Raw genomic sequence first — 13,959 nt, 5'->3', positions numbered from 1 at the left:
CCTCTACCCAACCATCATTAATATTATTCAATTTTTTAATTAAATTGTGACATCTACGTGCCGACGCAAACTGATTAAAATATTTTGTGTTGCAGTCACCGTGACACAACTAGTTCACCCACATGTGTTGGGCCCAATAGATCTCCTCCTGCTCGAGGAGGTTCTCAATAATCAGCATGAGCTCCTTCTGCTTCGCCTTAGTTTCAGATGTATATGGAGCACGCATTAGATCATCCAACTCCTTTTGAGCAGTTCGCAAGCACACACGAGGGCCCTTCAGTACCTTCTGATCTCATGAGTGTAAGTCTCTATGTACTGTCACAAGCTTCTCACTGGTCGTTGGACAAAGGCCTCAAACAATAGCTTTTTGCCAAGCCGTTTTCACCACTTCTTCCACTGACTCTTCTGCCAACCAACGCGCCTCGAATTTTTGGCCAGCACTTGACCGTGTTGCCACCACTCCTACCAGGTAATCCGTGTCCAAGCAGATCGGCCGATGATCTGACTTAGCCATATCCAGGTTAAACACTCCACAAAGCGGGTGCATCTCCATCCATTTTGCGTTTGAGACTATGCGACCCAGCCGCTCTTGTAGCCCTCCTCTGAAGAACGTGAACTTGTCCCCATGATATCCTATATCTTCCAACGAGCAATCTGCAAGTGCGTCCTAGAAGGCTTGAAGCCAAGATTGATGCCGTGGAGCTCCACCTTCCTTCTCTGACGAGAAAAGGATCTCGTTGAAATCACCAATCGCCACCCATGGAAGGCTTGATTGTGCATGAATATCACGTAAGAGCTGATAAGTTCGCTCTTTATTGTCCCAACTCGGCCACCATACACTCCCTACAATCTCCAAACTTTCCCATCTGGTTCCTCTACCGACACATCAATGCAGCTAAAGGTAGTAGTCCGGGAGTAGATCCTAACCTCCTTCTTCCAGGCAAGTAGCAATCCACCTTTTCTGCCATCAAGACTTGGTGCAACAATCTTGTGGTCCGTCCCCAATTTCCTCATTAGAACATCTGCCTTATCTTCGTCTAGGTGTGTCTCAGACAGAAAAAACACATCCACGTTATGCCGCCTCTGGATGTCCAAAAGTGAGCGAACCGTCGGGGCACCCAGGAGGCCCCAGCAGTTCCAACTTATAAGTTTCATTGCTCCCGGTGACCCTTCACGGAGGAGGACAACGGTGGATCAGTTGCTGCCTCGGAAGAGCCCAATTTCAACCTTCAGTTATCTTAAACCTTTTCCTTCCTCAACGAAACCAAACTCAATGTGAGAAAGTACCAGCTCCACCAAATCAAACTGTATCAGCACATAAAGAGATCAGCGCATCCAAGCTGTGAAACGCTAGAGCACCACTTCCCCATGGGAATCTTACAAATCCATGCACGGCATGCTCCTTGGATTAAACCTAGAAAACTAATCTACTACGATGACCTGGACGGCCGTAACCTCGTAGTGGAGAGAGAGACCAGCGACGACGCCTCGTGACGTCGACCTGGGACAGAAAATGCCGGCCCTCGCGCCACCGCCAAGGAGGCGGCCGACGGCGGACCAGCCAAACCTAGCCGCGTGGAAGATCGCCTCTAACCTCTACGTACCGGTTGATCTACCTCGAGATCATATGTTGTGTTCTAAACCCTAAGGCTAACAATTGTGATTGTGTCCCTATGGACTAAATTCCCCGGCTTATATTGGCACCAGGGGTATCTAGGGTTACACATGATCAGTTGTCAACTAGGGATAATCATGCCGATAGATGAAGTGGTCCTTGAAGTACACACCAAGTCTTCAGCTGAGACCGTTTTGATCATGTCTGAGTTTGTGTCTTGTGGAGTCCTTCCTTGTGAGATTAGTGGGCCATAAGCTTGGCCCATGGATTGTGGGCTAACTAGGTAGGTACCCCTTAGTACAGGACACCGTCACACGGACTCCTTTCGATTTTTACAATCTTTTTTTCAAAATCCTTGAACTTTTCCGGATTGATGAACCTTAAATTGATGAACTATTTTTTTAAAATTGCTGATTTTTTTTATATCTGTGCACTTTTTTCAAAATTGGTGAACTTTTTTCAAATTCATGCACTTTTTTCAAGATTGATGAACTTTGTTTTGGAAATCAGTGAACTTTTTTCAAAATTGTTAACTTTTTATCAAAATTGATGAACTTTTTTTTCAAAATCGATGAACTTTTTCCAATTTGTGATTTTTCAATAATTTTATAAACTTTGTTTTTCAAAATTGATGAACTTTGTTTTTCAAAATCGATGGACTTTGTTCCGAAACTCTATGAAGTTTTTCGAATTTCATGAACTTTTTAAATTTTTGAATTTTCCCCCATATTTTGCGAACTTTTTATTGCAAATGAATGAACTTTTTTTAAATGAATTTCTTTTCATTTTTTTCGAAATTTGTAGTTTGTCTACAGTAGTAAAAACGGTTGACTTTGGGCACAGCTTACCGGTCAACCATCCACCCGTGCAAGCGATCGAAGAGACTATTATTATTATTATTATTGAAAAAAACGATCGCAGAGATGAGCGATCGAAGAAACAGCGAGCGATTCGAGGATAGGCTCTTGTTGGGCCAGGCCCATGGCGAGCAGCGCGCTTAAGGCGCCGAACAGGAGCGCCCCGCTGGGAAGCCCCTCGAGGGGTACCTTGGACTAGTCGCTCGCATCAATTGCTGTGCAACCAAAAGTCTAAAACATGGTTTTAACCAAAACACGGTCCAATCATATCATTTTCGCTCACCTTGGGAACATAAGACTATGGAAACCAACAGACGCCATTTAAATCTCGCCGTAAAAAGAAGAGGAAGGTCCTTTAAATCCCAACTAAACCAACAGATATGGTACCATTCTCTCTCCGAAACAAGAAGATCGTATACCATCCGTATTCATCGTAACCGTAGCTACACTGGCCGTAAAAAACGCCAAACTCAGTAACTTCCCACCTTTCCAACCAAAAAGCTCGCGCCACAGCAATGGAGGTGCCCGTGGGGAAGGCGCAGCAGCCCTGCGGCATCTGCATGGAGCCCATGGCGCCTTCCGAGGCCCACCGCGGCGGCAGCGGGTGCGCGCACGCCTTCTGTCGGGCGTGCCTGGCGGGCCATGTCCGCGCCAAGGTCGAGGCCGGCGCGGCCGTCGTGCGGTGCCCGGGCGTGTCCTGCGCCGGCGCTCTCGACCCGGAGTTGTGCCGCGCCGCCCTCCCGGCCGACCTGTTCGTGCGGTGGTGCGGGCTGCTATGCGAGTCCATGTTCCTCGGGGCGCGGCGGACCTACTGCCCTTTCCCCGACTGCTCCGAGATGATGGTGGCCGACGACGACGGTGGCGGCGTGTCCGAGGGGTGTGTGACGCAGTCGGAGTGCCAGGTGTGCAGGCGGCTGTTCTGCGCGCATTGCGCGGTGCCGTGGCACGCCGGCGTGAGCTGCGCTGAGTTCGCGCAGCTCGGCGCTGGGGAGCGCGGCCGTGAGGATCTGCTGCTCGTTGAGGCCGCCAGGGAGTGCAAATGGAAGCGCTGCCCGCGGTGCCGGTTCTACGTCGAGAAGTCCCATGGCTGCCTGCACATCACATGCAGGTACGTACTGTATAACACCTAGATGAATTTGCGACACGCCCATATCCATGCTTCTCTAATTTAGTAGCTATATGCCGACCTTTAACTTCTGATGTGTAATGTCGTAGCAGTAATTTTCTGGTGCAGAACAACACTTGGTTTCTGTGGAGTATATGTTTGTGACTTTTATCTGAAGTTTTAATAGTGGGGGAGTAACCCTTTCGGCTTTCGCTTTCGTAGTAGTGGGGGCATAACGAGCAGCGCATTTTGGAGATTGAACTCCATGGAGGCTTTGGACCAACTCTAGCAAATGCCGTATAATCTCGACCTGTAAAAATCGTTTGCGGCTCCATGTAAACTGACTTTGTTGTACCGCACGGTGTCGGGCAAAACAGATATCGCAAACCCGTGCTGTAAGGGTTTGTGGCATCTATTCTGCCTTGACGCCGTGCCGTACTGTAAATCCGTGCCGCAAATCATGGTTTTAGGCAATATAACTTAAATAAAAACAAATGTTCAAAGTTAAATGTTTTAACATCATACAATACATTAATTCTCTCAAATACAACAAATATTCAAATCTGAACAACAAATGGTCCGGAATTATTACAATAACAAATGTTCCAGAATTAAAACAATTGTTCAAATCACACATGAAAACAAATATATCGAATTAATACAATGGGAGTCTATTTCCCATAGAATTGCCACTGATACTCAATGAGATCATTGCAGAGCTGCTGGTGTGTGTCATGGTCTTCAATCTGTCGGTAGGTCTCATCAAATGCAGTTATCTCATCTGGGTTTCTGTTATCAAATGCAGTCTATTTCCCATAGCTACCAATATTATCACAGAAAAACGTTTAAATCCCTCTCATCCTCGTTGATCATGTTGTGTATAATTACACATGCAGTCATGATATTTGAGTATCCCTGAAGCGAGTAGGACCTCGATCGATGGCAAGCTGAGGTTCCAACACACCAAATGCCCTCTCAATATCTTTGTCGGCATGCTTTCTTGTGCTTGGGTGGAAATAGTTTGTATTTTGCCTGCACTAAATCCTCGCAAACTGGCGGCATTTCTCAAGGAGTGAAGAAACGACAATTTTGCTCGCAAGCTTCCACAATGCGAACAAAAAGAGGCCTATGCATTCGATAACGCCTACGTGTAAGAGATGACCCGGATAGGTTGGTACCTCGGCAAAATAGTCTTTTATGAGCAATTTGTGGCCGCGAGCTCAGTTGCGCGGAATTACAAAGGAGGTCGACGATCGATCTGTGGCACTTCTTCTTCTTCTTGCAGGCTTCAAATTTGTCGACGAGATGCAACAAGAGGACGTGCTTGGCATATCGTCAAAAAGCATCTCATCTATGTCCAATCATCTGACTCTGACGACGAGGACCAACTCCAAATATCATCCATCTATGAAAATAAATTCACAAGTTCATCAAAAATCGCCCGTTGGCCGAATTGAAAATCTGTAGAAAAGCTACAAATCTTACCTTTCATCGGAATCAAATCCTGCCCAAGCAAAGACGAAGCAGCCGCAACCCCCTTCCCCCCCATCGCTGACCGAAAGTCGCGCCCCCTCAGCTCCCTTCTCCACTGCAGCCGCCGCTTCCCCTACTTCCTCTCGCCTCCCTGCAGCTCGTGTGGACGGTGGACACTCAATCGTGGCCGGAGCAACTGGATCTGCCCGCAACATGGCAGCACTCGAAGCTACCGGACGGATCCATGGCGATGGCAGTTGCAGCCCGCCCGTGGCAAGAAATGCCCCCAGCTTTAATCTTGGTGGAGAAGATGCGGGCACGGAGCAGGGTGGCCGGGGGAAGCAAAAGTCATCGAAGATTTGGGGAGGGTGCGGCGGTCGAATGGCGGGTGCGCGCGGAAATTTCCCTCCCGCCAAGTCGCACGTGGGATAGAAGAAACCGCAAAGTAGGAGGCCCGATTAATTAACATGTGTATGTCAAGTACTCCCTCCGTTCTTAAATATACCCCTTTTAAAGATTTCAGTATAGACTAGATGTATATAGACATATTTTAAAAATGTATATTCACTTATTTTGCTATTGAAGGGAGTATATGATGCTTGATCGGTCGGAATGTAGGCGGACGCTCTGCAAAGCCAAAAGTATATGAATTCTTGTTACTTTAATTATCGTGCTAGCTCTAATTATGTTTATGCGGATTTTGTCTCCATGCATCCCTATTTGATCGTTGCTTGATTTTTGAATATATAGAAGTGCATTTAGATGTGCTCTAAGTATCGTACATCTAAATCATATGGCATTGATTTTACACTAAGATTTGTGCAAGCAGTTTCTTTTTCTTTATGATGCCTGATCAGTTCTTGGACTTTTTTATGGCTGAACATGTATATGTGATATATCATATGTGCCTAATTGTATGGGTTTTTTTTCATGTTTTCATGATTTATGAAAAAACACTAAAACAAACTGCTACATGGTCTGCTATTTAGAACTTTGCTTGATCCCATGGCAGGTGTGGCTTTGAGTTCTGCTATGGATGTCAAAAGCCGTGGAAACTCGAACACGACGGCTGCCCTGGAGAATGAAGTGTGTGCCCGTATTGAGTGTTCAATGTGTTCAATGACTTAAGTTGACAACCCACTGTATGCCCGTTGAAACTGAAGCGGGCAACGCGAGGAGATTTCATGCACATGATCGAGTTTACTTTTTATTTTGAGCGTGCCGAATCCATTTGAGGCTCAATTATTGGCTACATTGTCATTCTCAGACTTCGAGCATATGTTAGTTCCCTGAGTTGATTCTTCAGACCTTCAAGCATTTCTTTTGTTCCCATGAAAAGCACGAAGATGAATGCAGACCATGTTGTTTACAATATTTATGCAGAAACACTCGGATATAATTCATCTCTGAAGAATTGTGCATATCCAAACAGACTACTTTGCTCATTATTATTGTACATCAACTGAACCAAATATGACATTCATCCATGAATAAGAAAACTGAATCCGTTCTATATCTGCAGATATAATTCATCTCTGAAGAATTGCCCATATCCAAACAGACTTACTTTGCTCATTATTATAGTACATCAACTGAACCGAATATGACATTCATCCAAGAATAAGAAAAACTGAGTACGTTTTATATCTGCAGAGCTTCACAAATAATCCAACGAAAAGAAATTTCAACTGGTTACAGGTATTGTCGCTACTACATGGAATTTGCACCCAATGGAATGCTTTGCTCATCACATTATGCAGCAATTTTCTGTTGATTCAAGCATCTCAGGAGATCTGCAATACAGTAAAAATCCCTAGTTAATCAGTACTTCAGTGTAAATAAGGGTGTGCATCAATTCAGGCACAAAATTAATGCTAATTCAGGCAGCCTATTGTCTTGTAGTTCGAATCCAGAAGCAAAAACGTTCTGTTTCCCAACAAATAGAAGATAAACGACCATCACAAAAGAACAAGATCAACAATACATCATTCCGCCTGTCAGTGTTCAATAAGACTTTTTACAACTCACACCATTAAAAGAAGATTACATGATCTTCAGTAATAAAGTTTACCATTGTTCATCACAAGATATAAGTAATAAATAAATTATTATCTAGAGATACTATATCACATAAAACAAAATAAAGATACCAGTAGCCCACAAGCGTATAAACTTCAGTTCAGAGGACGTGCAAATAAAAGCAGTAATGACAGCGTTCTGCTTTAAAATGGAAATGACTGCAAGACTTACAGTTGTCCCAACTTGCTCAGATCCAGATCCGGAACAATATCTTGAACAAGATCACTGGGGGGCTGACCACATTCTTGCATGTTTTGCATAATCTCAAAAACCTTAGACATATTCTCAGGCTCATGTTCATAGACCTCATTAAGTTTCAGCATGAGTTCAAGCTGATTGCCGTAACGCTCATATTCTTCTTTGCTTATCTTGCTTTTGTTATCCTCCAGCCATTTTGGGTACTTCTCTACAATGTCCTTCATGGGTTCGTAAAGAATCTCCTTGGAAAGAAGTTGTTTCATCATTGTTTCAACAATAGAGTCCATATCCTGCGGAAGATGAGCAAAGTAAAGCAATTGATTCACAGTTGTATGAATACAACATAGGTTAACCGCACTTTATCATCAAACATTCTGTTTTGTAACTTTCTAACGACAAACACTAAATTAACAGCTTCTTTGCATGAAATTCTCAAATTCCCATGGTTGATCCATACAACTAGTAAATAACCAATAATATATACGACTTCTTCCCAAATAGACCAACAATATGCCAATGATGGTGCCGTAGTTTACATACTCCTGTAATATGTGTTGTCTTAAAAACTTCTTAGCAGTATCCATGCATATGCCCAAAATTTGCGATTCCATTACAACTGAAGACATCACATTCACATGTTCTAGGATTGGAGCAAACTTATTACACCATCCAAACTGCTATTCAATTTAACGAGTATGCCTTCCAAAACCAGATTTACATCAATGGATTCCTTCACCCCTATGCCAATGAGTTCATTTAGCTTTCTCAGGCAAAGATTCTTAAATAAACTAACAAAAATCCGTATGCCAGTACACCATTACATCCTAATTCTGTATCCCCACGAAGTGCTGGTTCACCCAATGGTTTTAAGCATGTCACATCTTTGACCAACATATATTAAGCAGCCTATTCTGTAAAACCCTCTGATATCTCCGTCTTCTAAGGCTCAGTTTGCGGGGTAAAACAAACACTAAAATAGGGAAAAGTAGAACCTAAATTGCATGAACATGCATTGTAAATGAAGCATACCTGCACTCGACATGTTTTCTCTTTAAAACATTTTAGTAATAGCCAGGCATATCCAAAATTGACAAGATAGGAATTGGAGCGAACATACGACATCACCTGAGTAGCTATAAAATTAAGGGAGTATGCAGAGCAAAAATCAAATTACATCAATGGCTTCCTCATTGCAGGCAACTAAATTAGCTTTCTACTCGCAAAAAAGGAAAAACTAAATTAGCTTTCTAGGTCAAAGATTCTTAAGCTAATGAATATCCCTAATAAAATGCCAATACACCGTTGCATCCATCCCAGCACTTTGACCCGATTTTAGCATGTCACATCTTTTAACAGCGTTGATTGAGCAGTCCCCGAAGTCATCGGGACTCTTTTCTAAGTTCAAATGAACATGCATCGTACACCAATCATACCTGCGCGCCAGCGAACTCCTCGAACTGCTTCACAAAGTCCTCCATCATCGCCTCGTCATCCAGGCCTGCGATTCCCCCGGTGGCCGTCTCGAGCCCCCGGACCGCCTCCCGCGTCTCGCGCGTCAGCTTCTCGAGCGCCTCTGACGCGTGCGCGCCCCTCGGCAGCGGCGGGGGTTGCCTCGCCGCGCGCCTCCTTGGCGCCCTGGGGTCAGGCAGCGACATCCCCAGGCCCCTCACCGGCCTCGCGCTCCCGGACGACGACGATGCCGATGCCTCGCTGCTGCTGCAGAGAAGGGACATCGTCACAGATTCAGTCAAAATCCTCGCGAAATAGTTTTGACTCGGCGGGTGCTCGAGGTGGACCTTTTGGGGGCGGCGGCGAGATCGAGGCTGGTGAAGTCGTCGAGGGCGCTGTCGAGGAGCTGGTCGAGGTCGTCGGCGGCGGCGGCGCCGGAGCTGGGGTTGGAGGAGGCCATGGAGGGTCGGGCCTCAGAGCTGGGGAGACGCCGCGGCGTGGATGGGGCTCCTGATTCGGGGGGTTCGGCGGAAGGCGTGTGGGAATTGGGCTTGGGATTCAGGGGTGGGAAATAAAGAGGAGGAGGAGGAGGCGGGCGAGCAGAGGCGAGGTAGTCCTAAGGCTGGCCATAGTGGGGTAACATAAATGGTAACATAGGGACTAGCAAACATGCTTATGTGACACATAATTAAAGAAAAAAGAGTGTTAGAGTAACATAGATAGATACCGTATCATGTTAAATGCTATGCTACTTTGTGTCATGCATGGCAATAAATATGATCATCTATGATACTAGTTTATGATACTATGCACTATGGAGGTAGTATCATACACTAGTATCATATGCATGTTACTAGCATATGATACTCCCCACTATGACTAGCCTAAAGAGCACGGCCGGCAGTGGATCCCTTCTCCCACTAGCAAGGATAGCCTTCGCTATCTCAACCGTCGGATGGTCATCCTTGGACGCAGGAACCGTATAAATTTAGGCTGTATTTGGATGCAAAGTTCTTTTAAAACCACTAAATTAGAACTTGTGGGCACAAAATATCGCCTTAGATTTCATAATTGATGCGCCCTTCGACAGAAAAACAACGGTGCAAATAACTTTTCCCGATCTTTCACGGCACAATTCAGTTGCAATCAGTATTTCTCCTTAATCTTCGGTCGTTCCCAAATCCGTGTAAAGCAGCAGCAAATCAATTTGCAAACCAGCGTAACAACAATCTAGACTACTCCAGAACTAGACTTACTAGATGCAAATTTAATCAAACAACATACAAACCCTACGAGACGTCGGAATCACGTGGACGAGCCCTTTGGACTCATGTAGCAGATCAGAAGTCACGGGTTTCAATCCTCCACGCGAAGCTAACACAGACCTTAGATGGATTCTCCACAAACGGAAGTGTTGTGCACACGATCCGTGCATGCACGATCCACACACGACATGATTTGGGCCACAGATATTTACGAAACGAGGCAACCCAAGGGTGTAGATGTGTTGTCGTGCGCAGATCGTGCATGAATTTATCGTGTGTAGCAGTGCTCCTCCACAAAAACAAGCAGAACTTGGCCGCACGAACATATCGAGTTTCTGGTTTATCTCCCGTAAAAAAAACTCCCTGATACACGGCCGGTTCAGCCCTATAAATAGTGCGCGCAGGCACTCGGCTAGACTTGTACGACTTAGGCCTTGCAGATTTCTTCTTTAACACTTCTACAGTACACTTTATATTATGTGCATCTTTAGAAAGAATAGCATAAAACTCACCCTTATGCATAAAAGTGTACATGTTTGTTCACTCGTGATGAAGAGTGTTAACATCATGCTGCCACGGACGCCCCAAAATAAGGTGACAAGCATGCAGTGGCATAACATCGCATTCCACCTTATCAACATAGCCATCAACAGAAAAAGTAACCTTCGCCCTATGAGTTACCTTCACTTTGCCAACATCATTTATCCACTTCATATAGTATGGTCTTGGGTGCTCCCATGCTGGCAACAAAAGAGACTCCACCACATCCTTGCTAATCATGTTGCTAGCATTGCCATCATCAATTATAAGTTTGCAAACTTCTCCCTTGATGATACATGCAGTTTGAAAAATACTCCGTCGTTGTCATTGTTCAACAATGGTCTTGTCATCTCGCTGGACCTTATGTGCTAGCAAACTCTCCATATCAGGATCATCTTGAGGATAACATAGTATGGTATCACCATGACCTCTTTCGATTTCATCCTCTAACTTAGGCGTCTCGTCTTCAAATTCTGAAATATATTCCGCATCAACAAGTAGAACCCTTCGTTGATTGGAACATTCATGCTTCATGTGTCCACGTCCTCCACACTTGTGGCAAATTGAGAAATAGTAAAACGGGGCGAGCCATGCCCCTCCACAGGGATTTGACCTCTTCAGCCGTTGGATTCTGCATACAAACGCACTAGATCGCTCAACTATCCCACAGTGCACGCATGGGCCTTTTTTTTCTCGCCATCCCTGAGCGTCATGACTGGCCCACGTCTATGGGCTGCTGCTCCGGTGACCGACTTGGACGTCCTCATGTTAATCGGGCCGAGGAACCGTCAACGGGCCGCAATTTCTCTCTTATGTACGAATTGGGTGTTAATATGTGGGCTTATTGTATGCGGTTGTCTCATGGATCGTCGTGCCCGAGATGACGGTTGACGGGTGGCGGCGGCAGGCGATGTGGAGTAGGTGGATGGAGGTGCGGCACCACAAGGACTTGAGAGTACGAAGAAAGAAGAGGAGTGCTTGATCCATCTAACACAACTGCTTAGGAGGCGATAAGGGATTACATGGGATCCAATCCAGGTGTCCATCGCTGCACCATCTGGCTGCAGGTGCTGCAACATCTACGATTTACCAGAGTCTGCGCCTTCCGTCATGGTAAGATTTCGTTATGAATTGTTACTATGATTCCTGCATGGTACAATTATTTTGTTCTGCTCCAATTAGCACTTAGATCTTAGTTACTTCGTGTGTTGTGCCAGGTCTAGGTTAGCTAGGCATTTTTTTTTGCCATTCGACGAGGACGGTTCATTTGTATTTTATTTTAGTAAATATTTGTACAATTGGCGGTTCACACTATCTTAGTGATGTCTTCGTAAACAATGACGCACTCCCTGGCATGTTTAAGAAAAAAAATATTTCTGCTTGGATTTCTCCATTGTTAATTCAGTTGTTACAACGGTGGTTGTGCACCTAAATCTTTAAGGCAGTAGGCTAGACATGCAGACGGAGTGTTGTCATTAATTTTCATTTGCTTCGATGAGAACATATAGCAAAACCTCTTTATCTTATGAATCCTCCTTTTGTATTGACGGGTGATGACATTATTTGTTATGGCCTTTTATCTAATGTACTCTAATTTGGACGTAACAAATATTTGTAATACCAAGAATTTTATTTTCAAATTTTTATGTCATTTCTTTCTTAAGATGAACGGGCGCGGCAACGCGCGCTATCATGCTCTAGTAATATTATGGTGATGCGATGACGTCGCACTAGATGAAACCTGAGACACCTCCTTTGGCGCAGCCGCCACTTTGCTTTGTTCAATGCTTCCTGACTTATAAGAAGGAGTCGGTTTAGCACTAAACCCACCATCAATAGGAGAAAAACCACGTCGCCCACTATTGTAAGTTGGACGAGTCTCTGAAGCTTGCTTCTCCAATACCCAACATTCAGCACGCTTCGCTTGATGAAGCAACTCATGAATATCATTATATTGCATTAAATCAACACGGCCACGAATCTTTTCTTCTAACCCCTCAAAGAAACGCACCATGGTCGCCTCCAAAGACTCACGCATGGCTGTACGGATCATCAAAATTTGCATCTCTTTATAGTACTCATCATCTGATTTTGTACCTTGCACTAGACGACGCAGTCTACTATGAAGCTGGCGAGTGTAATAACCAGGCACAAAACGTTCCCTCATGATTTGCTTCATGTCAGCCCATGTCACTGGTCACTCGTGAGTACGGTTCTTATTATCCCACCATACAAGAGCATACTCTGTAAATTCCATTGATGCAACACGAACCTTCTTCTCTTTGGAGTAGTTATGCCCATCAAAAATTTGATTTACGCGCATCTCCCACTCCAAATATTTCCCAAACCATCATCCTCCTGGGCACCATTGCCACCATAGTCACGGCGCCGCCCAGCATGGCGGTGAGCCCCAGCATCATGCCGTGGTCGTTGAGGTAAGCCTCCACGGGCATCGAAATCCTCATGAAAATTACCATCATCGTCGTTGTCACGGTCACAACGTCGTCCTGGTGAGCGGGACTGTCGGGGTGCCACATCTCTCGCCTGAAGGCGCTGAACTGCTGCGGTGAGCCGATTAAGACTCTCATGTTGGGGAACGTAGTATTTCAAAAAAAAAATTCCTACGATCATGCAAGATCTATCTAGGAGAAGCATAGCAACAAGCGGAGAGAGTGTGTCTACGTACCCTCGTAGACCGAAAGCGGAAGTGTATAGTAACGCGGTTGATGTAGCCGAACGTCTTCGCGATCTAATCGATCCAAGTACCGAACGTACGGCACCTCCGCGATCAGCACATGTTCAGCTCGGTGACGTCCCTCGAACTCTTCATCCAGTTGAGGCCGAGGGAGAGTTCCATCAGCACGATGGCGTGGTGACGGTGATGATGAAGTTACCGGCGCAGGGCTTCGCCTAAGCATTACGATGATATGACCGAGGTGTGTAACTGTGGAGGGGGGCACCGCACACGGCTAAAAGATCAACTTGTGTCTTTGGGTGCCCCCTGCATCCGTATATAAAGGAGGAAGAGGGAGAGGCAGCCGGCCCTAGGGGGCGCGCCAAGGTGTGGAGTCCTACTAGGATTCCCTAGTCCCAGTAAGATTCCACCTCCCACACGGAGTAGGAAAGGGGGAAGGGAGAAGGAGAAGGAAAGGGGGGGCGCGGCCCCCTTCTCCTAGTCCTAATCGGCCTCCTGCCCAAGGGGGGGCGCACCAGCCCCTTGTGGGCTGGTGTGCTTCCCTCTTATGGCCCATAAGGCCCATAACTTCTCCGGGGGGGTTCCGATAACCTCCCGGTACTCCGGAAAAATGCCCGAATCACTCGAAACCATTCTGATGTCCAAATGCAACCTTCCAATATATGAATCTTTAACTCTCGACC

At 45.6% G+C, this 13,959-nt stretch overlaps 2 protein-coding genes across 3 annotated transcripts; one reads left to right on the top strand and one right to left on the bottom strand.

Annotated features, from left to right (window-relative positions):
• Window positions 1-2,987: 2,987 nt before the first annotated feature.
• Window positions 2,988-6,364, top strand: LOC109764055 (E3 ubiquitin-protein ligase RSL1-like). Its single transcript, XM_073502044.1, has 3 exons — window positions 2,988-3,580; window positions 5,636-5,691; window positions 6,063-6,364. The coding sequence occupies exons 1-3, from the start codon at window positions 2,988-2,990 to the stop codon at window positions 6,176-6,178; spliced, it is 765 nt and encodes a 254-aa protein (XP_073358145.1). The 3' UTR covers window positions 6,179-6,364.
• A 236-nt stretch (window positions 6,365-6,600) lies between these two features.
• Window positions 6,601-9,363, bottom strand: LOC109763999 (peroxisome biogenesis protein 19-1). Of its 2 annotated transcripts, none has more exons than XM_020322883.3 (4): window positions 9,124-9,363; window positions 8,761-9,040; window positions 7,301-7,617; window positions 6,601-6,843 (listed from the first exon to the last, which is right to left on the bottom strand). In XM_020322883.3, exons 1-4 carry the CDS (start codon window positions 9,234-9,236, stop codon window positions 6,798-6,800), a joined length of 756 nt encoding a protein of 251 aa, XP_020178472.1. In that variant the 5' UTR covers window positions 9,237-9,363; the 3' UTR covers window positions 6,601-6,797. The 2 variants fall into 2 exon arrangements, with proteins under 2 accessions (XP_020178472.1, XP_020178464.1); XM_020322875.4 differs by having other exon boundaries at window positions 8,761-9,043; window positions 9,124-9,361.
• Window positions 9,364-13,959: the final 4,596 nt, after the last annotated feature.

This window comes from Aegilops tauschii, chromosome 6 (assembly GCF_002575655.3).
Source record: "Aegilops tauschii subsp. strangulata cultivar AL8/78 chromosome 6, Aet v6.0, whole genome shotgun sequence".
NCBI classification, from domain to species: domain Eukaryota; kingdom Viridiplantae; phylum Streptophyta; class Magnoliopsida; order Poales; family Poaceae; genus Aegilops; species Aegilops tauschii.
This window is presented reverse-complemented; position numbering and strand designations above follow the sequence as displayed.